This window comes from Cyprinus carpio, chromosome B12 (assembly GCF_018340385.1).
Source record: "Cyprinus carpio isolate SPL01 chromosome B12, ASM1834038v1, whole genome shotgun sequence".
NCBI classification, from domain to species: domain Eukaryota; kingdom Metazoa; phylum Chordata; class Actinopteri; order Cypriniformes; family Cyprinidae; genus Cyprinus; species Cyprinus carpio.
The window spans coordinates 13064377-13091180 of NC_056608.1; the positions used below are offsets into that span (position 1 = coordinate 13064377).

Genomic DNA, 26804 nt, shown 5'->3' on the forward strand with positions numbered 1-26804 from the left:
CTCTCTATTGTCTCCTCCACATAACTCTCTCTAGACTGTCTGCAGTGTGCCTTTTTTAATGTGAGTAGATAATAAACATGGCTTTGTCATGACTTTCATGTGATGCCACAAGAAGCAGATGACGGTGCATATTTAAGTTAAACACACAAGGTATACCCCAACTGATAAAGTTGTACAGGAAAGCAACAAACAGAAGACAGATAAGTATGTTATCGTAAAACTGGCACTTGTTTGAATCTGATACAGTGTTGAATGTGATACTGTGGGGAATGCAGGCTTTGTGTTGAAACCTCTTAGACAACGACACTATTGCTTTCTGCTGTGCTGCAGGCTTTGGGTGGACTTAATGTCTGCATATCAATTTGATTCTCTCCCCAGTATGATGTCAGAGCATATAGTTTTTTTGCGCCAAGACCAAATACATGGATCAGTGTCCAGATACAACATCCTGCTGACACACACGTGAGTTCACTTGGCCACCCACACGTGTGCACTGATTTGCAGTCCAGTCATACCTTTACATTGACTTGTAATTACATTCTTAAAAAGAAATAATAACGTTTTGTATGAATTTGTATTTTCATCACTAATTCCAAATTATGCTGTTATGTGCCTTTATGGTCTGTAATATATGTGAACCCCCTGTAGGTGACGAGAGAATTTTGGATAAATTGGACACGCACATGAGGATGCTGAGAAATATGACTGAAGTGCTGACTGAAATCTTTAAAAGATCTTTTCTTTAGTTTTAATTGTTTATTTTCAAATAAATGTACAACAGATTTAGGCCATATCAGCCTTGGACCTGTTTATTATTGGAAACATGACAAGCATTAGTCACAAATTCAAGCACCAGTGTTTCACAAGTGGTAAAACAAAGGATGAACTAAGGTTATTGGAAAAACCAAATACTTTAGCCACTAAAGACTGTATATTAATGCTCTGTTAAAACATCTAGGTCAATGACCCTGGTGTCTTCATCACACACCAGCACACTGATGTTGCAGAGCTTCTCACCTTTTATAGAACCTTTCAGATTAAGGTCTTCTAATGAATCAATATATGATGTATAAACTTGACAGAGAAATATGTTTATTTGTGTTAGAATAAAGCAACAAACCTTTTCTCCCGTCTCACATCTTTCTTACTTTTCTTTCCTCCATAGTTCTATTTAACTTTTCAGCTGTTCAACTTTTCAATGTCAGCATAAGTTGACAACTCTTTTGAAAATGATAATGTGTGGTCACTTTGTTTCTGCAAATTACTGTCAGTGTAAATGAGCCCTAATTAGATCATCTTTGCATGTTTTTGTATATGACTTAAATGTAACTCTTTTGCTAAGTAGACTCTTTGATTGAACTCACAGGTGATTCTAAATCCTCCTTCAGCCACAAATCTTCATCTGTGAATTGCCCCTAAAAATAAGAAACCTTAGTTTTCTATATAACATCTCTGGCACTCTGCACTCCATTACAGCGAAAACATGCAGTAAAATATAACCATGATATACATAAAATGGCAAACAGTAACAATTACGTTTGATGATGACCTTTGTTTAAGATGAATCAAAATATTTGATTAGAAAATACCTATAGATCAATATAAATCAGAATCTACAAAGCTGAACCCTTGGATGAGCTCATGTATTGATTTTTAAACTTCTTTAGAATTTAAGTTTTTTTTGTATTAAATAGAAACAAAGATAAAGATGCTCTTGATCAGTCTGACGTAAATATTCTAATCTTGCATATGGGAGTAATAAACCTATCCGCGCACTAAACCTATTCTCGTTAATCGTCCCTCTGCACACACATGCGCTGTATCCAGCTGTGGAATTGGAGAAGTGGGGCTATAGGGCGGAGAAAATAGGGAAAGTAAACTAAATAGAGAGGAAGGAGGTCCCACTTTTCGCCGAGCACGACATGGAGAGAAAGTGAGAGGTTTTACTTCAAGTCTCCAAGCAGCTCCCCTTCGAAGGCGCAGCGGTTTGCTGTCAGGATCGCGACAAACACAAAGCGAACAGAGCTGCTCTGTGTCAGGATCGAGGAGAGATTCAGGGGAAGTTTTCAGAGGAGACGAGACTTCGCCGGGCACTAGCGAGCGGAGGAGGTCTGCTGCTGGTTCGCACAGGGAGAAAGCGAGGAAAACAGAGACGGCTCTGTTGTGCGGATTTTAATGAAATACAGCAGCTGTCGGACACACGCCTGCAACCTCTACCTACCCCGAGTTAGATGCGTTTGACTTTAAGATGCGGAGCGACCCCATACTGTTCGCCTCGAGGGGTGAGTGTCCTGTACCTCCATGAGTGGAGTCATTGTTGCACGCGTTGAGTCCGTCGATTAATGTTACCGTCACCAGACCTTTCATTTATAGCACGAAACAACAATGTATCTTTTAGTGAGTTGCAATATCACAACAAACAAACAAACAAACAAACAGTAACGTCACATGTTAGAACCATTTCTCAATCTGGAATAGCCACGCGCTCTGAGTAAAGAACCAGTTTGTCAAAAAGTTTTTCGGGTGAATTGAATTGAACTATACAGTAAGTGAGAAAATACTAAATATTTCATATTACGGACATTTCAAAGGCGACAATACCGTTTTGGACTGGAAAGAGCCGAGTTCATCCCGTGAGTCAGATTTTCTCCGTTGAATCCTTATAGCTTTTCTCTCAGGTCCGTTAGAAAAGCCGTTGCAATTTGAAATGTGGAGGCGGTAAATTTAATGACGTTGCAAGGAAGTGATTGATTGCTGTTTGTTTGCTAATTTGTATTATAAAACATGTTTTAAAAAGTGCTTGTCATTTTTAATGTTCAGATTTGCATTAATTTGAAACCAGTTCTTTCAAATGATATTTAAAAATGTTATTTTGAAATATTTTTTTTAGAATTATATTTAAAGTTATTTGTGTTTGAGATCTAGAGATTACGGTTTAGACGGGATAGGCAGGACGTCTGTGATTGGTTGGCTGGCTGGCAGCTGTGAGGTGTCAGGTATCCCGTACGTGCATCACAGCTTTGCACTCTGTTGGATATGACAGAGCCCCATTGTCCACAATGGTTTAACAGTATCTGAGTGCAGGGCGTAGTATTGGCTTTGGGCTTTTGTATGTAAAGGGCCATGTGTGGTTTTGCCATAGCATTGTTGGGTATTATTACAAGGCTCTGTGGAATGCTTTCTTCTGATTGGTCAGTTGCAGTGGTCATACTTTAATTCTGAATGATTGTTGTCCAGAATATGGGAACATTGTCCATATCATTTTAGCAAAATAAACTCCTTTAGGTTGATACCAGACCCCTCTGCTTTGTTTCAGAGTCTTAATCACACTGTTAGGGTTTATTTTGTGTTTTATTATCCCTTACATATGTTACTGTATGGTGACACTACAACACCATTCTTTATTTGAATATTTGGCACTAAACATGTCAGTTCCAGATGTGACAATTTTCCTTTTGGATTTGAACTTTTCATCTCGTTCTAAAGCTCATGCTGGGCTGCGCTGGTGGTTAATGTGTTTATTGGCATTTATGAACATGGCACAGTGTTGTTAGACCAGTCAGACATGGTACGAATTGGCACTCGATTACTGTGTGTGATGTGAGTATTAGTCTGCTAGCCTACTTGGCTTTATTTTAGGGGGTCTCCTCACCGATAGTTTCCACGCTGATGACTTTTTAAAGGGCTTACACGTGCCAGAAACCCCCAAAGCCCTTCCTTCCCTCCAAGTAGAGATGTCTGAACCAAAAAAGATGGGAGGGAGAAGAGGACTCTTTATCTTTGCCTTCCTTTATCTTTTCCACCCACTCTGTCAACTGCTGCTTGGCTTCACTGTAGTCTCTTATCATATTTTTCCATTTTTTTTCCCCCTCTCTCAGTTGCTTCCATTAACATTCACTACTACCATATAAGAGAGTTAATAGCTCTCTAGCCTCTAGATTGTCCCTGAGGGGAGAGATTAGTGTGCCAGAGAGGTTAGTGTGTTTGCCTCTTTGACAAAACAGATGAAGACAAAATTGGGAAAATCTAAGAAAAAGGAACTCCAAGCATTTATGACTATTAAGTGGGGTGTATTTTTGTGACCATAGGTTCAATAGTTGGTTCAGTTATACCATTGGTTCAATTATAATTGTTCAATATTCAATTATTATTCAATATGCAGATCAGTAGGGGTGAGAAGCATAATTGTGGTCTAAACAAATTTGTCAATATTCATAGATTTACATATTCTGCAAAAACCAGTTGACATCTGGGACAAGTAGGTTGCCTCTTTTCATTATTTTTCATTTTCTGCTAAATTAAATCATCAATTATTTACATTTTCCCCCCAATAATATATTGGATGATAGGCTACATCATCATCCTGTACATGGTAAACTCATAAAGATGCTATAATTCAGCCCAAGTACTGAAGTCATTGTTGGAAGGCAAATACACAAATGCCGGTGAGTATTCATAAATGCACACATAAAAAGTGGATGCAACACTTCTCTACTTAGTTTCTCAGGCACCACGGTGTCTCCTCCACCCTCTAGAAGGATGATTCTTAAAGGTTTCTGTAACCAGTGGCCCCTCTCCCCCACCCCTCTGCCCACTGTGGTTTAGGAGTTAGCACTCTATAATTACACACACACATACTCATAAACACACAAGTATGCATCTATGGACATATATTCTAAACCATCCTTTCATAATTGAAGCCTCAGTATTTTCCTCATATGTTCATGTGAACACATATGGATAGTGCACACATATAATCAAACAGAGATGAATGTAATCACACAACTTAGAAAATCTCTTATTGATGATACCGGTACGTTTGATATATGTGGCTACACAGATGCTGGTATTGAAGCCCATCATTAGTGGGACAGTGGAGCATCTGTTCAATATTTTCTTCTATCCTGTAGTTTTCTACTATTTTCCAGGCATGTGTAGCCGGGTGGTGCTCTGGTGTGCCCTGGCCTGTGGCAGTGTGCTGTAACCATGATGAGGCCAAACCGTAAAGGAGCCTAATTTCAAAAACCACAGACTAGTAGCTGCCTTATTCCCAGCTGCCAAAAGTTTCGTTACAGGCACCCAGTGCCTCTCAGATCTTTGAGAGATTCTATACAGTATATAACCTATAGAGCCAATCAGCTTATTGATAGAGTCTGTTTAATCTTAAACAGATGCGAGTCAATGACATAATGTTTTTTTGTATCTATTCATTTATTAAAAAATACATTACAATGAGAAACAATAAACAGTTTTGCCACTGTACTGTTTTATAGTCGCAGTTATTTGAAAGCTTTTTGTAAAAAAAAAAAGAAAACTATGCAATTCAATTTTTTTTTTTTTTTGATTTATGTAAATCAGGTTGTAAAATGTCATGTTGTGTGACACCACCCACTTTCTTAACGATGGAAATAATCATTTAGATGGGTAAACATGTATATATCAATATTTATTTCGGGAATTTCAGTTTTATTTTTTATGTATTCTCACATTTTATTTTTTATTTGTTGTTTATTTTTATTAATGATTTGTGTTTTGTTGATTTTTTTTGTATTGTAGTTATTTAGAATAGAAAGTTACTTTTACCACAATGTTTGCAGGGTATGCTGACTTGCTTTTAAAGAACTTTGATATGACTCTGAAGGTGTTATAAGTGAGAACGGCATGCTTTTCTTTTTATCTGTCCCTCCTTCCATCCATCTGTTCCTACTCCAAGCTGTTCGGTGTGTTAAGACTGGATCGGAGTATGAAGAGCTTGTGTTGTATCTCAGTCCTCAGCAGACATGAAAGAGAAGCAATGCACTGGATAAGAGGTAGGCCTCCTTCAGAAAGGGAGGACAGACGAGCGAGAGGTTCACTTTTATGTTCTTGGCAGGTTTCTTAACCAAAGAGAAAGAAGTTGTTTGTTATCTTCTTTTTTCAAAGGTTTATTGTCAGCTGTCGTATCTTTCCTCTTCTGAAGTGAGAAAAATGAATAGCGTCTTGGCTCAGTATGGAAATAGAAATGGAGTGAGAGAGATAAAAGAAGGCAGAAGCATGAGTGAAGGATGTGGGATGGTGGGTGCTCCACACAGAAACTTGCCATGGGTTAGTGCTTGATTATATGTATGGTAGGTCAAAGATCACATGTGAGCATATGGATTCCAACGGTTCATTAAAGAGAACTGCTTTAAGATCTGATGGAAGAGTCAGATAGGATGACAGCACGGAGAGAAAGGTACTCTGTAATCTCCACACATATACAAACATACACAAATTTCCATCTGTGAATTTCAAGGATGTTGTTGCTTCTCAGCGCGGCCTGGGTGGTAGACCATAACCACATATACATAGACACCTACACAAATGTACACACATACTGCATCAGCAGCACACAAATAATACCAGTTCTTGCATGCTGGCAGCATCACAATTGCTTTTGCAGACCACATCCCTCTATGTTATTGAATTTGGGTCGGGAATAGTAGAATAATGTGATTTTTGTTCAGGAGAGACTGTGAGTGTTGTTTATTCTAAAAGTTCACTGGGTCAACTTGTCAAACTGGTCCTAGACAACCACCAAACCGAATACCATTCATTATTTCTCTCTGTCATCACTGAATTAAAATCAGCTTTGTCTGTTGAAACCCTTTCTGGCATGGCATCAGCCTTTTTCAGGTCGTTTTGGCAGGTATTGTAAAACAAGACAAGAAGTTCTCTGTAAAATCTCATTTTGCTGACGTTGAGGCCTTTTCAAGGTTTTTTTTTTTTTGGTTGGGATGTGTTAATATGTATCTAATTTGTCATTCCGTAGCTGGAGGCATGTCTCTATTTTAAAGATGGGCTGTTTGGACACATTGCTTGCTATCTTTCATCATTTAGCTTTGTTTACACTAGGGTTAGTCAATCAAGAGTATGTGAATGAAGAAGAATCAGAGTCAGAGATTTGTGATCGTGGGTGGTTGTGATTGTTTAAAGTTTTTCCCTTCTCCTTTCTCTCTCTTTTTCTCTCTACCCTGACTTTGCCCCCAAGCACAGTTTGAAGGTGGTCCTCATTTTTGTGTGGCACTTGGTGCTCTTTAATACAGCGATTTGGTTTGCTTGGTTGGTTTTTAAAGTGTATTTCCTTTCATGTTGTTTGGCCACCATCACCGAAAGTGCTTCATTAGCTTTATTCACTCTGACATGTGCAAGCTGTTGGACAGGGAATGATAGAGGAACAACTGGAAATGGTATAAGCTTATTGGATTTTTTTTATCATAAACCGCAATATGAGATCTAAGATCCATCAAAACAGATTAAAAAGTTCCCTAAAAAATTTGGTTACATTTTACTGCAGTTATTATATTTTTTTTTTGCTTATACAACAATATGAGACTTAAGATGCTTGTTAATATATTTGATTATTTTATGTTTTAGATTGGCAATTTTGGACAACCCTCTATAAAAGTGTGTTAATGAGTATTTCAGTGTGGTGTTGAAGTGTGATAGTAGATTACAGACAGCATAACTGAGGAGCAGTTCAAACGGGGAAATGTCTATTCAGTTAGACACAAGAACATGTGATTTGAATTATCTAGTAAATCAACAAAACTCCACTGATTAAATTAGATGTCCTTATGTAAGGGCACCTTAATGTCTTCCTAAATCAATCAGTGCTCAGCCAATTAGTTTAACTATGACGCAAAGAAAAAGCTTTTGTGGTGACTGTCTTATGTACTCCTTTACAGCAAGAATGGACACAAACCACTCCAACTTTAAATTTGTGTGGTGTTTATCACTAAGAACTGCAATCTTGAGGGACAGATACCTGAACTATAGCCAACCTGAAAAAGCGCAAACCTGAATCTAGACCAGCAGTCATACAGTGACACAGTCAATTTGCCATGCACACTTCATTTCATAACACACTCTAATCAGAGAGCTCTATTCTCTGTTTTACGTCAAGAAACTGTCCCTACAGCAGCCGTCCTCCCCACTCCAGCCCTCAGTCTTATGTAAACCTTCAGCTATGTGTTTGTATGGGCCTGAGCCCATTGTAATGCTGTTTTATAGACCTGTGATTTTCCAGGGCTGCAATTCACATTTGATAGCCTTTGATATTCCTCAGGTGCCGAGCCAACAGATACCCATAATTCACTGCTTTTTCCAGATGCCAGCCAGCATCTCAGTGCAGAAAAGCACATAGCACATTGTTACAGTGGCAATATGAGAAAATCAACAAAGCAAAAGATTTGCTGAAACAAACTTGATAGTTCGTCTTCTGAAGCTCCTATTGTGCTTATTGAACATCTGATTGTATGTGTTTTTTCAGCGATGGAGGAGTTGTTGGCAGAGTTGCGGGTCTTTCTGGAGTTGTTGGACAGAGAGTATTTAACTGCTGGAGTGAGAGAGAAGAAACAGCAAATATTAAACATCCTGCACAGAGTTCTAGCAACTAGAGGTGAGTCCAAACCCCCTTTGGCTACTCATTTAACCTTAGACCTCAGCTGAACTATTCACACTTCACTACATCTCTTCATCATAACTCATGTCTCCTTAATATTTGGCATCGATTTAGTTTTTGTTTTTTCAGTGATGTGAATGTTTTTTATCTGTGTTTTTCTCTCTCAGAGCCCTCATGTAAGACAGACATACACGCCTCTCTCCCGGCCCCTCCTCAGATGCCCCTACCAGAGATTCCTCACCCCTGGATGGTAAGCTGTGTATATTATTACAATGAATACAGCAAATACTATAAACTAGGACTGGGTGATATAACTAAACCTTTTGATAGCCTTTTGATAATATTCAAAAATTCACTTGCGTTGCTTAATATGTTTGTGAAAACTTTGATGAATTGAAAGTTCAAAAGAACAGCATTTATTTGAAATAGATGTCAAGGACTTTATTGTGAATAAAAGTGATAAATTGATACTGTGAATAAAAGTTTTAATTTAGCAAAATCATGTTGTTGATTATTCAATAAATCGCCCGGCCCTACTAAACTAAAGGTCAACAAGGAAAACTTTGGTTTCTTTACGATGAGTTTAGGTTTTTCTTTTTTTTTTCAGTTTAGTTTTAGCATTCCTTGTTGTCCAGAAATAAAAATAGTGTTGTCCTATACTTGGAAGTTATGTCGTCTGAACCCCGAATGCCACTGGCTGGTGGTTTGATGGTCTCTTTTTGTGAAGTGTTCAGTGTTTTTTATGAGCTCTGTAAAACAGCAGCAGGAAGTGTTCACATCAGTTTGCTTTCTGTCACATGACCCTGATGTGGTCTCATCCGTCACACGTGAAACACATTATGCCATTATGTGCTTTCATGTGTGTGACATATCTTAGAGTAACAATCATCTTTGTTTGAGGAAAGCAGCAGATGCTTGTGATAAATAGCAGGTGTTCATGGGTCGCGGTTGGTCATTCTCAAGTGCACACATCCCAGCACCTTGTTTTACAGTCGACCCTTTACGCACTCAGCACTTTACAGTATAATTAGAAACATCCTTTCCTACCTTAGCCATCCGTGCATCACCCCAGTGTGTGTGAGGGGGCGGCTGTTCCCGTTCCCGGAAGGTGTGAGGGGGCAGGGATTTGTGGGTTAGACTGTGTGAGATGAGAGGAGAGAAATATCCATTTACTACAGTCCAATGTCGGACCTGTGCAAAACCTGCCCGAGGAAAAGCAGAACACAAAGTTTCTTTTCCATTGCACTGTTTAGTTTTTCTTATTCCTGTTCTCCATCAACCACACCCTCTACTCCATCCTCTTCTCTTTCTCTCTCACTCTCTCTCTCTCTCCCCAGCTATGTGATGATTTAGTATTGCGTCAGTGAGCCAGGTTTATAAACTGACTCCTTGTCATATTCCTGCCAGACCTAACTCTGCATGTTCAGTGTGTGTGTGTGTTTGACTAAAGCCTTCTGTGGCCCCTATGCATGGTCAAAACCACAGTGGGAGATATTGAAGAAAAAAGACTGAAGCTGGGCATGTGGGTGGTGAGATAGGGCCATGGACAGGACAGCAGACGCCACAGTACGCAAGGGGAAGAATCACGTCTGGAGACTTTCTGTGCTTGTGTGTGTGTTTGTGTTTGGCAGCAAATTCACTGCAAATCTTCCCTGTTTATGTACTATAATGAACCCAGGGGAGGAATTTTTGACTTTCTGTTGATGCATAGCTTTCTAAGCGCTAATTTAGTTCTTTCAAGCAATAGTGGCTTTTACTTAGAAACAAGTGAAGGTTATGCTTACTGCACTTGTATGCACAGTTGTTGTCCTATGAGAGTGACAGCAATATTCAATAATGAAAATGTTACTTTTTTCCAATATGTCATACAATTAAAACACACTATACATGAACAAGATACAAAAAAATGTTTCATTTAAAATTTAGTACACCAAAGTTACATAAAGTTTCTTCACCCATAATGGTGTACCAGTGATAAGAGCCCAGCATAGTGGGAGGTTCAGTTACTGTTGAACTGACAGTTTCTCTTTCTATGCACATAGTGGCAGACGGCATTGTTCCCAAAATCTCCACAACACAAAGGAAACAAGTCGCAACACAACAAAATTAGCACAACGGAAACAAGCCACAACACAATGGAAACAATTCGCAACAAAATGGAAACAAGCCGCAACACAACGAAATTAGCACAACGGAAACAAGCAACAACACAATTGAAACAAGCTGCAACACAACGAAATTAGCACAACACAACAGAAACAAGCTGTAACACAATGAAATTAGCACAACACACTTGAAACAAGCCACAACACAACAAAATTAGCTCAACGTAAACAAGCCACAACACAATGGAAACAATTCGCAACACAAAGGAAACAAGTTGTAACACAACAAAATTAGCACAATCGAAACAAACCACAACACAATAGAAACAAGTCGCAACAAAATGGAAACAAGCTGCAACTCAACGAAATTAGCACAACACAACAGAAACAAGCTGTAACACAATGAAATTAGCACAACACACTTGAAACAAGCCGCAACACAACAAAATTAGCTCAACGGAAACAAGCCACAACAAAATGGAAACAAGCCGCAACACAATGAAATTAGCGCAACACAATGGAAACAAGTTGCAACACAGCGGAAACAAGCAGCAACACAATTAAATTAGGACAACATAATGAAAACAAGCCACAACACAACAAAATTTTCAGAACACAACGGAATCAAGTCACAACTCAACAAAATTAGTAGAACACAGAGGAAACAAGCCACATTAGTCCTATGCATTGTGTTGTGGAAATTTTGTTGTGTGACTGTAGTGGTGTACATCAGTTATATGTAGAGTTCCTTCAGGTGGTACAACACTTTTTTTTTTATTATTATTATTATTAATTTGTCTGATTAATTTTTCCATGTTGCAGTTTTGATTAGACAAATATGTAGTCTGTGTTCTTCAGCAGTGCAGTAAGTACACTTATAGTTAGTTAAGGTGGTGCCTGCCTAGTTAGTACTTTGGTCTTGAAAGTTAGAAAAAGAACACCATAACCTAGCACTTTTTTCGGTGGTTTAATCAAGTCAATATTCTTATCATCTCTTTAAGTTGGCGTGTCAAAAAAACACATCCCAAGACCTTCCTTAGTGTGAATCTTGAGTGCTGTTACAGGGCATCTTCTTCCTTTCAAAACAAGCTAGACGTAATGCAACCGAATGGAACAGAACCTCATCTTGAGGTGTGATTTTTGACACGGCATCTTAAAAACCTGGTGCTGAGAAGCTGAAAATACAAGACGTGACGCAACCTCCCATCCCATCGTGCACAGTGCGTTCAAAGACAACACTGCCATGTATCAATAAACATTTGTGGATTCTGTCGTGGAGGGGGTTAGACCCTGGTACACGTTCTGCAGTCACCAAATTACATCCTGCCGTTCGTAGCTAAGCAGAGAGAGAGAGTGTGTGTAAGAGAATATGGGGAAGCCATAGCAGACTCCGCTGGGACAATGATGACTTCCATCTGTGTTGATGTTGGCTTCTGCTCCTCCCCACCAGCATCCCCCAACTGCACCCCAACACACAATGTCACATTAATGAACACAGACGCAGACAAACTCATTATCTGTCTGCTCTTTGTAGCCCAAAAAGGGAGTCTGTTTTAAAAAAAAAGCTCCCCCTTTTTTTAAACCTTTTTCTGTTCATGTTTTGCCTCCATCTCTCGTTCTCACTGAATCTCCCAAAGTTAAATGAAGTTCCTTTGCTTAAAATGCTGTAACAGTGACTGTTGATGACGAGAGTCTATCATAAAATCAGGTACTTTTGGATCTATGTTCTCTCTTTCTAGGCCCACAGTGGCAGATAATGGAAATCCCAAGATTCAGTTGTGCTAAAGGAAAGGGCTCTACTGTATCCCCCCACCTCCCTTTTAAGGAGGGTTAACCGCAGTCTGGAATGCAATGACCTAATCCCTCATTGTGTCATGGACAAAAGGAGGAAAATGAATTATGATTCATGCACAACAATGCATTTTGTCCGTTGCCATAGAAATACCAATACAGATGGTGATTTCTACCCCTCTGAACATCTTTTATGGGTTATAGCAAGTGACAGTTTATATAGTCACTTCATTCGGGAAAATGAGCTTTCAGTTATTGGTTGTTTTTTTTGTGTGGGACTGCTGGAAAGTTTCTGCGAAGAAACAGTCGCGTATGAAAAGATTCACTGAAACACATGGAAAACTGTTTGTGGAGACAAAAACATCACAAAACTAACTCCGCTGAGTTAGTCGAGTTGCTGTGCATGAATAGTGTTCAAATGTACAATGCATATCAAGGCAGCCAAAAAAGGTTAAATGATTGAATTATTGTCAGGTTGAGTGCATTTTCCTGGCTACCCTGGACAGCAGTCCCAATACAATAGACCCAGACAGGCCCAGACGTCTGTTAAAACTCACACTTATCACGGACCGCATAATAGCTCTATACACTATGTTATGAGGTGAAATGGTCTGGAAAGGAAGTGTGAAATGAAGTTTGAAGCTCATTTTTGTAATCTAGGTCAAGTACGTAGGCCTACCTTTATACATAAGCACAGACATATTGAAGGACTAGATGTTGCATGAATAGGTACAAGTGCTCTTTTTTTCTGTAGGTGCAGATATGCTTCATACAGATTTCCAGCTCAGACCAGAGGTGGAACTATGCCTAAAAATACTTGAGTGGCTCTGGTACGGAACGCTGCTTCAGCAAGACTCTTCACACTGCAGTTTTTGCCTGGAATTCTGTCCTCCCTCTGGGCTTAGATGCCCTGATGAACCGAAACCATAACAGGCAGTAACACAGCCGTCTTCTGTGTTTAGCTGAGCAGTTTATGGCTTGATGGGACGGAAGGAACTGATAAATAGTGCTTCTGTATTCAGAAAACTTTCAGACTGGAAATGACAACCATAAAAGAAAAACAGATCTTTGCCCTTTTGGTTTTTCATATTTCATTGTTTTTTCAACCACTTTTTTCAACAAAGTACACTGCCGCTCAAAGGTTAGGGGTCTGTAAGATTTTTTTTTAAGTTTTCTTTGTTTTTTCAATTTTTTTCAAAGGTTAGGGGTCTGTAAGGTGTTTTTTTTTTTTTTATTTATATAATTATCTTATGCTCACCAAGGAAGCATTTAGCTGATAAAATATTTATTAATTCAATATTATTATATTCTAAATTAACTGATTTCTGTTTTAATATCTTTTAAATTGTAATTTGTTTATGTTATGGCAACGCTGACATTTCAGCAGCCGTTACTCCAGTCTTCATTACAACACATGATGTTTAAGAAATCATTCTATGCAGATTTTGTGCTCAAGAAACATTTCTTATTGTTATCAATGTTAAAAAGTTGTGCTGCTTAAGATTTTAATATATTTTCATTCGATACATTTTTTTTAGGATTCTTGGACTGTTCAAAAGAATAACATTTTTTTTGTAAAAGACCTTTTATAACATTTTAAATGACTTTATTGTCACTTTTGATACATTTAATGCATCCTTGCTGAATAAAATGATGTATATTATTACAACTCTCAGAAGATTTCAACATGGTAATGGATATGACAGTGTTAATGTGTTTGGTCTTGGTGGAATAGATGCGCTACACTGCTGAATTGCTACTGATGTTGCTTATTGCTGTTGTTGTAGATTATTGCTGCTGCATAGCAGATACGGTGCTATGAGTATTTAAGACATACTGCTGGTGCACAAATAGCATATATAATAACCCATAGCAGATCTATACAGGTGGAGCTGGGGAGGTGGAGGGTTTCAGAGTAACTCTGAAAGCACGCTGCGAAATGCTCTAGTGAACGCTAACCAGCCATTTAAATGTAAAGCAGTAAGCTCATTGGCTGCATATGCAACATGAACCAATCAGCTTGTGCCAAGTAGTTTTAAAGCTTTGTATATCATCAGTTTGCAGTAGTGAACCATAAGTCTGAGCCATCTAGAGTACTCGACAGAACTTGGCAGTAATTTCTTCCAAAAAAATTTAATCTTACTGACTCCAAGAAGAAAGGTGCAACCAGGTCTTGTGTTGAACATACATTTATAGTATGTTCACTCTTAACTACCCGCAAAGATGAAGAGTGTATGGGGAATTTTGCATGTTCTGGTCTTCATTATATCTAATGCCAAGTTGTAATGACTAGCACTGAGATAAAGTATCGTCTTCTTCCTCAGACGTCAAACACACCCTTCTTTCATGTGCCAGGAGGTCACACTAAAACATTACAATTTCTATAGTAGTTTTGATTACACATGTGAACAAAAACCCTCAGGAACCAGCAGAGTACAGAATAAATACTGAGTTCAGCCCAACACACAATCAATTTGATGTTTTTGTAGCCAATATACTTAGAGCAAATTTAGGCCATGCTGTTATATCCAACATCAATAGTCTAAAAAGCATTAAAGTGTGATATGTCTTGGTAATATCTGAACGTAGAAGGTCCCATAACAGTTATTTCCTAAAAAGAAAAATGGAGTAAAGCATTTAGCACAAACCGTCTGTTTTAACTTTCCTCCTACAGTATATTTCCATGTCGTCTTGCAGTGTTTTTAATGTAAACAGTCGTTTATGTTCTGTATTACTATTGTACCATATTGTGAAGTGTGCCAACTGTGATCATTGGTCCTTTGGTCTCTTGAAATGTGTTGTAATTCCCCCCACCTGAAAAGCACTGGAAAATAACCATGCTTTCTGTGAGCTGAAATAAAAGAAAAAGAAATAAAGGCAGACTTTCCATGGGTTAGAGGGGGAAAAAAGGTAAATGAAAAGCGTTTATATGAGTTTGTCCTCAACCATAATTGTTTGCATGCAGCCTGGGAAGTGAGGGAGACTCTGGAGGGCCTGTGTCGTCATGACAACACCAGGTTGTCACATGTGCTGCCAGCGGGGCCCAACCAACCTAAATCAGTCCCAAATCAGATGGTCTTAAACACATTGTAACCCACACATGCACGCTCATTTGTGCCCATATACACACAAGCTCTCTTTCTCGTTTTCTCTCTTTCAAACAATCCCACTCGCACACTAATGAGGTTCTATAATGTACGCATTGAATATAGACTCCAGGGGCCTTGTGTAAAAAAACTAACAAAAGTTTTCAGATTTTTAAACTCTTTGTAACTTTAATAAGAATGGAAATGTGTATAGAGATTTTCTTTTATTTAAATTTTTTCCCTCACTATTTTTTCAGTAACACTTATAGGGACCAATTCTAACTGTATTAATTAGTTGCTTATTAGCATGCATATTACTAGCATATTGTCTGTTTATTAGTACTTTATATGAGAAGCACAAATTCTTCCATATTCTGCATCCCTAATCCTAACCAATACCTAAACTTAACTGCCTTATTAACTATTAATTAACAGTAATTAAGAGTATATTGAGGAAAATGTTGTAGTTAGTTAATAGTGAGAACTGGACCTTAAAGGATTAGTTCACCTCCAGAATGAAAATTGAATGATAATTTACTCACCCCCATGTCATTCAAGCTGTTTATGTCTGTCTTTCTTCAGTTGAAAAGAAATTAAGGTTTTTGAGGAAAACATTTAAGGATTTTTCTCTATATAGTGGACTTCAATGGCGTCCAACGGGTTGAAGGTCAAAAGTTTTTAGATGACTTTCCCAACATGATAATGTAATGCGTGAAGATGCGCATCCACATTGCAGAGCTTGTGCAAGACGAGCATTTATGATTACAAAAAATAAAAGTATATAAATTTTTATTTCTTTTAGAAAATGACAGATCGTTTCACTAGATAAGATAATTCCTTGCCTGGGATCATGTTGAGCACTTTGATGCTGCATTGAAAATGCAATTTGGACCTTCAACCCATTGGCTGTCATTGAAGTCCACTATATGGGGAAAAATTTTGGAAAAACTTTAATTTCTTTGGAACTGAACCTAAGAAAGAAAGACATGAACATCTTGGATAACATGGGGGTGAGTAAATTGTCAGTAAATTTTCATTCTGGAAGTAAACTACTCCTTTATAATTTTGTGTTTAAGTTTTTTCGTTTTTACTTTTTAATTTTTTATTTTTTTAATTTTTATGATTTATTATGTGGTGTCTTGTGTGTTTTTTTTTTTTTTTTCCACTGACCTCATTCTAGTGCTTTCTAGGATTGGCTTCTCCGCTAAGGATAAATGCAGTGCTAACCCTGCCCTAGCAATTTAGCCAAATGAAAGTATCTTAGAAGGCAGTATAATTATACCACCTACCTTTGGGTACAGTCTTGGCGTCAGGAGAGTGTCTATGGTGACGTAAAATCCTCCCTGCACAGGCAGCACACTAGATTTTGGAACTGAATCTTTATTGCAGCAAGCTAAATGAGTGATAGACTGTTAGGTATTACCTTTATTTATTACAGTTGTTTTTGTTTAAACACAGACGGAGAAATCTGGCCAAATGACTTGTGTTATGTAGGGGCCCACACTTCTAATGGTGTGCCTCCAGATGGGAATAAAGAACAGCAAACAGCCCTGAACTCTTTTTCCAGAACTTGCTGGCCAGCTTTCTGATTCTCATCTTTCTAATCTGTAGCTTGCTCTGCTCTAGTTTATTTTTGATTTGTTTGTGTTGTACTTTCACTTTCTTCTTTTTCTTTCTTCTACTCATCATGACCAGCTGCTCTTTTACCATAAAACTCTCTTTTTCTGACAGTTTTGTTTGTTAACATTCCCCTTTGACTCTTGCCACAGATGTTGATATGTACACCCTCGGTTGGTTCGTATTGGCCTCACTGTGATGTTAGACATCTTACGAACATTTGACCTCTAAGGGACTTCAGATAAGATGGATAAAGCCTCAGATGTTTTGATATGGTTAGCTTTTGAGGTTTCACAACTGTATTGGAGCCAGCGAAGCTGATATTTTTGTAGTCACATTTCTAGGAAAAGCAGAAACAAACACTCTCATCTAGGAGGCTGTATGATTGAGCTGACCACTTTCTCTCTCCTTCTCTTTCCCTTCATCCCAAAGCCTCCAGACAATGGGCCTCCTCCCTTGCCGAGCTCCTCTCTTCCTGAAGGTTATTATGAGGAAGCTGTTCCGCTGGGCCCTGGGAAAGCACCAGAGTACATCACCTCTAGTAAGGACAGTTTTTAACATCACACTATAAAAATATATTTTATGTTTTAGAACAATGACACACTGATGATGGCTTAGGCCAAAACGCGTCTGTGTAAGACATGGTACGAATACATTTCTGAAAGGATATCTTGAGAGTGCGGTTTTTCCTCTTTTACCTTTGGATACTTTATTACTCGCACCCATTAAATGACTTGGGAGTTGAGCGCGCCTTCTCCACTATAACTTTAGAACAATGACCGTAATATAGCTGCATCTGTGACCTAAGAAAGAGCATTTTTTGCATTTTCAATAAAATTCAATAATCTCAACTGTGTTCTCAGATTATGACTCGGACGCCATGAGCAGTTCATATGAGTCATATGATGAGGAAGAGGAGGATGGGAAGGGGCAGAAGATGCGTCACCAGTGGCCATCTGAGGAGGCCTCCATGGACCTAGTGAAAGACGCACGTATTTGTGCATTCCTGTTGCGAAAGAAACGCTTTGGACAGTGGACCAAACTGCTCTGTGTCATAAAGGACAACAAACTGTTTGTGAGCACACACTCACAGAGATGGACACCCATACTAGAGGGGAGTGGGGCAAGATGTGCCACATCTTACATTTCTTTAAGCCAGGAGAAATGAGATAAAGACTAATAAAGGCTAATTATTTTCAGGAAGTCTCCTGTCAGCTGACCACAGGCCATAGAAATATAATAACTTCTCAATCTAAAGTGATTCAGGGACAGTTTGCAAATTTATTAACTCTTTCTCCGCCAAACACAGAATTTTCACTACAGGGTGCTATTACACATCTCCTGAATGAGTCTTGAAAGTGTCGATCAAAAACACAGATCAGGAAGACTCAGAAACTAGCGACCTCATATGTATGCATATGCATATGAAAAATAATGCCATCATCAACACAAACTGCATATAAATGAAAACTGCCTAATGTTAAAGAGTGAAATGTCAATCCAGGAAGCCTATACTTAATTTAATAATTAATGGTAAATGTTTAGTCTAACAATTTACTTTTCTACATAAGCGATTCTATTTTTAATTCTTAATAGGTTTGCATTGAAATTATACAGTACATTTATGTTACTTGCCATGTAAAAAGTACCTTGACATGGAAAATTCTTTTTTTTTAAATAAAAATAAAAATGCAACTTTTCTCATCCCTATCTATTTTATGTGCATTTCATAATCACAGGAAGCTTTATATGATTTGCCTAAATGTATGGCCACTCGAAAATTCTGCACAGTTTGCATGATTATCAATGTAACTCAGTTTACCCACTGGCACATCTTACCCCACTCTCCCATTGCCTCTATGTCTAAGTGTTTCTGCTTGGTTTGACTCAGCTTATGTTGTAGTGTGTAAACATAATGATTTCAGAGGAAAATATTTATAAGATAAACAGCTTCCCTAATGCGTCTCTCTTTCTCCAAGTGCTACAAGTCCTCCAAAGACCAGACTCCACAGATGGAGCTTCTCCTCTCTGGCTGCAGTATCACACACATTCCCAAAGATGGCAAGAAAAAGAAGCATGAACTGAAGATCGTCCACCAGGGAGCTGATGCTTTGGTGCTTGCCGTACAGAGCAAAGAACAGGCCGAAGAGTGGCTAAAGGTAATCAGACAGCTCAAAAAGTGCTAGGCTCACAGGATTGTGATCGATTATGAAAAATCTAGAAACCAGCTGTCAAACATAGAGATTTTCTACAAGGATTTATTACATGGATATGCACGTCTTTCAGCACAGAAGTTAAACAAACCAGCAGTAGCAGTCCTCAGGTCCAGCTGTTTAGTGTTTGTGTTCAGTTGGGTGTGTTGGGTTAAAAGCAGATTGCTCTGTACGTACTAAATACAGAACTATACATACAAGTACATCTTTTTCAATATATTTAAATATTTTATACCCACCCACAGTTCATTTCACCTTCATGCGCAAGTCTCGTGTGGGCCTAAACTCTAAAAAGTGTTTCCTGGTTTAAGTTCAAAGGATTTTAATCTTAATGACTCTGAAGATTGTGCTTGTTGATAACTTGTTACTTTTTGATAGTCTGTTTTATATCTATTTAAAGCTGTTTTCCTCCACATCTGGTTTTCACAGACATCGTGAAAAGTGCTAGTGAAAGTCTCTGAGCTCTCGTGTGATGGATCTACTATTTTATAACCTAAAAGCAACTTGTACTGCACAAAAAATCATCAAAACCAGCTCCAGTCAGTGGACGATTGATGAAAATGGCATTTCCCTCAATGTTGTACATCATAAAGACATCACTCGTGCAACGGTCTCATTTATAAAGACAAAAAAATGAGATTTTCATGTTCCGTTACTATGATTCCATGTGGTAACGAGCTTCTGTTTATTGATTTGCGGGCAGGAAGGCACATGCAGTGAGCTGTACAGCACCTTCAAGTGGGTGTGGACATCAGACTGTGCAAATATACAGCCCGGGAAAGCAACAACCGCTGTAATTGCTGTTTAAGAAGGGGGCATAGCTCTGCGCTGTTTGGTCAGGTGTCGTGTGTACTGAAAACATACTGAAGTAATTGATTTCTGCTTGGGATAAACAGAAACCACCCTAGCTTAGAGGGATTTGTTGTATTGTGTTTCATTCATGCACACACTGTACACCCAGCAACTCATTCCCAATATGAAGAAGCATGTTCTAAATCAGTAATAACCTGGTATTTGATTTATTCCAAAGAAACTTGAATATTCCACTATTTTCAATTTGGTTTTCTAATGTCTCTCATATAAAATAGTTTATTTCCACTTTTAAAAAATGGTTACAATTGAAGCAGAGCAAAAGTGAATGACTTGACAGCCACATTGTGCATTGTGTTACATTCATGTACACAGTGTGCATGGTAAAATGTGGAGGTGGTGGCAAGTTTGTGGCTTTTATTTAATTGGAGACAAAAAAGCTTTTGATATTTGACTATTGCAGAGTTCCCATGGGAAATCGAATAGAATTATAGTTTTCTAGGCCTGGAAATATCATGAAAACCTTCAAAGTCTTGGAAAAGTGGTAAAATTTCTTTAGTCCAGTTTATTTATTTTTTACTATAGCATTTAGAAAATCGCTCTTTGTAAGTTAAATTGCTTTAAAAAGTGTTTTTTTTTTTAAAACTTGTTAATTGCCTTTTTTTCTAGATTAAATCATTAAACACTAGTAGACATTAGATCATTAATAACACAGTAAATAATCCACTGAGACACTTTTAAATATTCACAAGATGAGATTATTTTTAAATGTGTTCAGTTTTGCACTGATTCAGTGAAACTTAGTTTTTGAAAGTGGAACTAACTGGTTTATATGGAAGCCATTAGTATTAAAAAGAGTGGAATATTAGGCGATAAGGGAACTTTTTTTAAGCTTTAATAGAATACTTCATGTCTTCAAACAAAACTGAGGAACATTATAGAAGCCCAAAGGCGTCTGTGGTTCATTAATGCTTTATCCAGTTTTCTAATGATTTATTTATGGAAAGTGTTGGCTTGTTGTTTTCCATGATTCATTTTTAATTATTGTTAGTGTTGTATCTCTCCTCTTTGTCCTCTTTGTTCTCTCTCTCTTCCAGTCTTTATTCGACTAGTTATCTCCATGTAGCTCCTCTGCTCTGATCCTTTGGACAGGCCTGGGGAAATTCCACCTCCTGTCTTTCTTCTTCCCTTCGTTCTTCTTTCTTCTCTCTTTTTTGTCATCTGAGTCTCCTCTGCCCTGGGTGGGAATGGTAAGATATGGAGTACATTCTTTTTGAATGTATCAATGAACCTGATCACTCCATGCTTTCTGTTGGGTTTCATTTTATTAGCTTCTGAGTGTATAGGTGTGTGTTTGTGTGCTGATTGGTGTGAAATTGTCAATTACTGCCCTTGCTGAATGCTTGTCATTGGCTTTGCTTCTCATCACTCTCTATTGTGGAAGTTTTATATTATGACTCAAAGTTTGAATGTCCGCAAACATTTGTTTGACCATTAACTTTGACTTTGTTGGATTTTTATGCAGTAGTTCTCCATATTAACTCTTCATTTGAAAATATTCATGCTAATGAGGGCACATTAGCACTGCACAAAAGATTTTTTGACTGCGTATCCCAGAAACCCACTCTTTTGCATTCAAAGCCAAAGAGTGAGGCCACAGCCTGCAATTTTCCCTTGAGCCCAATTATGTAAACCGGTTGCCAAATCCCCAACGTGCTGCGTCAAGTTACGATGCTCAGAGAAGTTCAATGAAAAGGATATTTGGTTATATTTTGGTCTTTGGCATGGGGACAGTTTGGGAAGGGGGTGTGTAAAGGTGAGCTCCTCTCTTTGTTCACTAGACAACAATGGTTATGAGTTTTTTTGGATGTTACCCCCAGGTAATGTGAGGTCATGCTCATATGTGGCGGCGAGGAGTCTGTGCAGTCTGGAGATCTCTGGATATCTCATTCACACAGAGCCACTGCACAGCGCATAGACAGCCACGAGAGCAATGACGCATGTAACAGCCTTCCAGCTGCACTTCCAACTGCATGTGACGTGCCCAATCCATTTGAGCGCATGTGCATGGCAGAACGTGGAGGTGGTGGAGAGTTTGTGACATCTGTTTGACTGGGAGCAAAGAAAGTTTTTGATTATTCAAGGGTTCTCATGGGAAATGGAATAAAATTTCAAGGCTTGGAAAAATCATGAAAAAGAATAAAATCTAATGAAATAATGAAGTCTTGGAAAAGTCATATTCTCAAATCAAATTGTAAAAATATATTCACTAGAAAATTGCTCTTTTTTAATAGGTCTAAGGAAATTGTTCTAGTTAATGTCATTTGTTTTCTAGCTGTATTTATTGATATAAAAATATATCAGCTAAATTAATCTTTGAGAGTGCAAGTCATGAAATTCATTGGGCAAAAGTGTGGGAACCCAAAAGCGTGGGAAATGTCATCTTTTAAAAAAAAATTAATCAATAACTATAATAGAACAATTTAAAAATTAGATATTGAGAAATATCAAATTTCTGCCTGTTATTTTGCACTTCAACTTTTTGTTCTGTGGTCTCTTTAAGTGATGAAGGAAGTCTGCTCTAATGGAAATGGAGTGGTGGACTGTGACGGAGCTGGCTCTGGTTCCCCTGTTAACAAAGCAGAGCTGGAAAAGGTGTGAATTCATAATTCTATTTATGTATAGTACTTTGTATGTGTGGGTGGTTGTGTGGATTTACAATGCATGCAGAGTACATGCTGGTCTACCTACATGCAGGTTTGTGAGACTGTGTGGCGGTTTGCATGCTTTCCAGCTTCACCACACCTCAATACCCTGCACAGGCGCCTCCTCTCTGTGTTCCTGCACAGTGGCTCTGCTGCCAGGGCATGGAGGGCTATAAAAGCTGCATATATGTACCAAATTCCATCTTGCCACGGATGTGTGTTGCTGGCGAGGCTAAATAGGTGTGGGAGGAACTGTGATCTTATCATGTTTTAGAACACATTCTTTAATATGCACTATGCTGCAACATTATTTTTGCAGCGTGCGCATGTTGCACTTGTTTATGTGTGTGTGCTGTTTTTAAGACAGATCTTAAGGGGGTTTAATGTCAAACCTCTTAAACTGGCACAGCATGCATGAGCCTAGTCTAATTATTCACACTTAATGCAAAACAGATGCGCTTCGAGGTTTGTTTGGGTAGACTGCAGAGGTTTAAGTGTTTGGTCTTTAGTGTTCTATACTCTTTGTGTGTATGTATTTAATGTGTCTGTCTATAAACAATTTATCATTAAATTTAACAATGAATCCACTGTTATTTGTCTTCTGCTGAAATGCGTGTTTTCTCTGTAACTGCAAGCATGAAACCTAACTCTTGTTTTGCAGAAGCTGTCCTGTGATCGGCCCAGTTCAGATGGAGAGCCTTGTCATGAAAATGGCATCTCAGATGGCAAAGATCCAGGTGAGTTTTTATGTTCAGTCCTTTTTTGGTCCATATCATTGGAGACGACAGATGTAGAGTTACTTTATATAAAGGAAGAGTATTGTGTGGCATACACTGTAAAAAGTGGTACGAAGCTAATCTATCTACAGCTGTCTGTCTAAAATATTTGATTCAGTGTTTAATTCAGCGCTTCTCACTTCCAGTCTTCGCGCCCCCCACTCTGCAAATTTTGTATGTTTCTCTTATCGCTTCAGACGTTTGTTCTATTTAAACGTAAGTGCCCTGCGAAGTGGACATCACAGGATATTCCGCCATGATTCCAGTTTGAAGCGAATGTACAGTATATGTTCCATTCAAAGTGCACTGAAGTGTGCGAGACGTGAATTTAAATTGTATTTATTTACAGAGGTATATGATGTCACACTTGTCTGTGTGTGAAGACGTTGCGCAGCGCAAATCCATGAATGAATGTTCCGAAGTGAAGAAAACTTCAGCAGATTTGCCCTGCTCAGGGAGTAGGGAGCAATGAACTCTGTGTAGGGACCACGTAAATCGGAACACAGTTCATGCACGGAACTCAATTCTAACGAGCTGATTATCTGAATCAGGAGTTTTAACAAAGAGAGACGTGCAAAATATGCAGAGCTGGGGGAGCTTTTTGGTTAAGAAAACAAACTTGGTAAAACAACGAGACAGAAAAACAGAACAAATTTAATCCCATAAAATAGATGTTTATTTGACTTGAACAATTCCATTGTTTGAACAACGGCAAAGTCAGGGCAAGGAGACCCTTCTTAAATAATCTAATAGGATTATTTATCTAGTATTTACACCACGCTGTCTCGATCTGGGATTTAACTTTTTGGGACATCTGTTTCAGGTCTGTGGAAAGGTTTCTTTTTTTCAATTTGAGACTGCCTTGCCTCAGACGTGTTGGTGAAGAATTGCCTAATTTGAGTGGAATCCAAAACTCGTGCATCTGCAAACCCGTATGATTAGCTCAGCATCACGGCCACAAGCCGCAGTAACTGCTGTGCTGTTTTCACATGAGTTATGGCAGCTGACCTCTGATAAGCCTACAGATAAACAAAAGGCTGATGTCTTATAATAATACCTGTAAAAGTGTATGGTTATGAAAAGGTATTGAGAAAGTCCTATTATTATTATTATTTTTTTTACAAAAAATTTAGGGAAGCATTTCTTGGCAGCAGAAACATGAACCATTTCTATCTGATCTCCTCTGTCTCTGTCTGATAGCACCTTAGATATCCTTAAACCACACCAGCAGCCATCTACTGCACTTCTTTAATGAAAGATGGAAGACAAATTTAAAAGAACCAAGCAGATTAATCAGATTCGTCATATTCTTTCCAGCTGTCGTAACTGCTGAGACGCTGATCACAGAATTTTCCCTCATGATAAAATGAAGAACTATGTCTGTATAGGTCCTTTAAGGGCCAATGGATTTTGCATCTGTGGCTCTGGGTTTTGCCTCATGCCTGAGGCTGCTGTGCAGAGACTCTGGCTTCAGATGGGCTTAGCTTTAATTAAAGGAGTCGCCAACTAAGATGTAATCTTCTGCAGTGGAGCTTGGACCAAGTCAGGCCAGAAGAGCAAGAGTTTCACTGTATCTTTATATGTTTTCTTTGTGCTTGTGTGCTGCTTTTGTAGTAGGCCTTTTGAAAAGGAAAAAGCCTGTAATTTGTTGTGCTGTAGTTTCTTACACACTTTAACCCAGTCCAGATCCCAAACTGCTAGTTTGCTCACATTGTCCACCATTGGTTTGGAATAGGATGTGACCTGAACTGTTTAAGTTTGTTTTTTCTAGATCTTTTGTTTCTTACAATACCATTAACCACAAACCACACTCCTCAGATAAAAGTATCTGAAAAACTTGGAGAAGAACGAAGTTGGTTTCACGCACTGTTCAGAATTTGGATTAAAATTCTGAAGACGTGTCCTGTCATTGTCAGTTCAGCCTCTTACTCTCTGACCTAAATTGCTAACATTTTAAAGTCAACAGATTGCCGTTTGCCATTTTCCATAATTCAGTCTTTTCCCACCAAATCCACCCCACAAACAAAATGTTTTCCAAACCCACCCCTTGTTTTAGTTGCAACACTAACGGTTTTCTAGATAACTAGCATATTTGTATAATATATTACAGTACTTGATAAAATCCCATACATATATTTCACACTCTGACACTAATTTGCCTTTTTTTGCAGCCAAAGGCAAGAAGAACTCTAAATCAGAGCAGAAAGGCACCATGGGACGTGTGACTGGAAAGAAAATCACTAAAATCATAGGCCTGGGCAAGAAAAAACCATCTACAGATGAACAGACCTCATCGGCGGAGGAGGATGTCCCAACGTGTGGTGAGCGGTTGCAATACCATTTTGATATGCATTACCATTAAAACATTTGGGAATAAAAGTACTAATTTTAGATTGTCCTGTACATACAGGAACAGGTAGAATAATGCCTGTATGAACAAGTAACTGAAGTCAGTCACTAAATAATATCTGTAATATCTATAGTGACAGATGAAGGTAGTAAATATCAAGGCTTTTTTTATTGCATATTTCAGGATTTAGTTTTATCTGTTTTGGGCAGCTCCCATTGTTTTCATCCTCTCAGCTATATGCAGCCAAACTCTGTCTAGTTTTTTCCATCTAGGTTTTTTCCGCCACCTAAACGCATTACCCAAACAAAGGATTGTCTTGCTCTTCAACCACATAATAGCTAGATTTTTGCCATTGTCGTCACCCGAGAGAGGTTGATAGTCCTGACATTAGTGATTGACAGCCTGTGAATCATGTTAATGAAGCATTCAATTTGATGGCTGTGGTTCTGTTAATATAATCTCAAAATTCGATTGTCAGTCCTAAAAATCACTTTAGTTAGATACTAGTGCAATGTCTATTTAATAACCAAAGTAGCAGAAGCAAGGCCCGGACAATATGTGACCATGGACCAAAAAAACAGTCATAAGGGTCAGGTTTATACATCATCTGAAAGTTGAATAAATAAGCTTTTCATTGATGTATGGCTTGTTAGGACAATATTTGGCCTAGTTACAACTATCTGAAAATCTGTAATCTGAGGGAGCAAAAAAAATCTAAATATTGAGAAATGATGTTTGAAAATCTAGAATCTGAGGGTGCAAAAAAATTAAAAGTTGTTTTTGATATATTTATGGTAGGAAATTTGCAAAGTATCTTCATGGAACATGATCAATTCTTAATATTTAAATGATTTTTGGCATAAAAGAAAAATTTATAATTTTGACCTATACCATGTATTGTGGGCTATTGCTACAAATTTACACTAGCG

General features: G+C 38.3%; 1 protein-coding gene across 3 annotated transcripts in view; it reads left to right on the forward strand.

Moving 5' to 3' along the window:
• The window catches only part of afap1 (actin filament associated protein 1), a 47201-nt gene that overhangs the window by 14964 nt on the left and 5433 nt on the right, over nucleotides 1-26804 (forward strand). The window contains exons 1-9 of one of the 3 annotated variants that reach the window (XM_042735442.1): nucleotides 1748-2282; nucleotides 8291-8419; nucleotides 8590-8672; nucleotides 17454-17562; nucleotides 17885-18096; nucleotides 19001-19180; nucleotides 22607-22699; nucleotides 23411-23486; nucleotides 25697-25846. In XM_042735442.1, coding sequence (XP_042591376.1) covers nucleotides 2249-2282; nucleotides 8291-8419; nucleotides 8590-8672; nucleotides 17454-17562; nucleotides 17885-18096; nucleotides 19001-19180; nucleotides 22607-22699; nucleotides 23411-23486; nucleotides 25697-25846 — 1066 coding nt within the window. In that variant the 5' untranslated portion in view covers nucleotides 1748-2248. Of the gene's footprint in view, nucleotides 1-1747; nucleotides 2283-8290; nucleotides 8420-8589; nucleotides 8673-17453; nucleotides 17563-17884; nucleotides 18097-19000; nucleotides 19181-22606; nucleotides 22700-23410; nucleotides 23487-25696; nucleotides 25847-26804 lie in introns of those variants that run through there. The other 2 variants (XM_042735444.1, XM_042735443.1) reach the window with 2 other exon arrangements.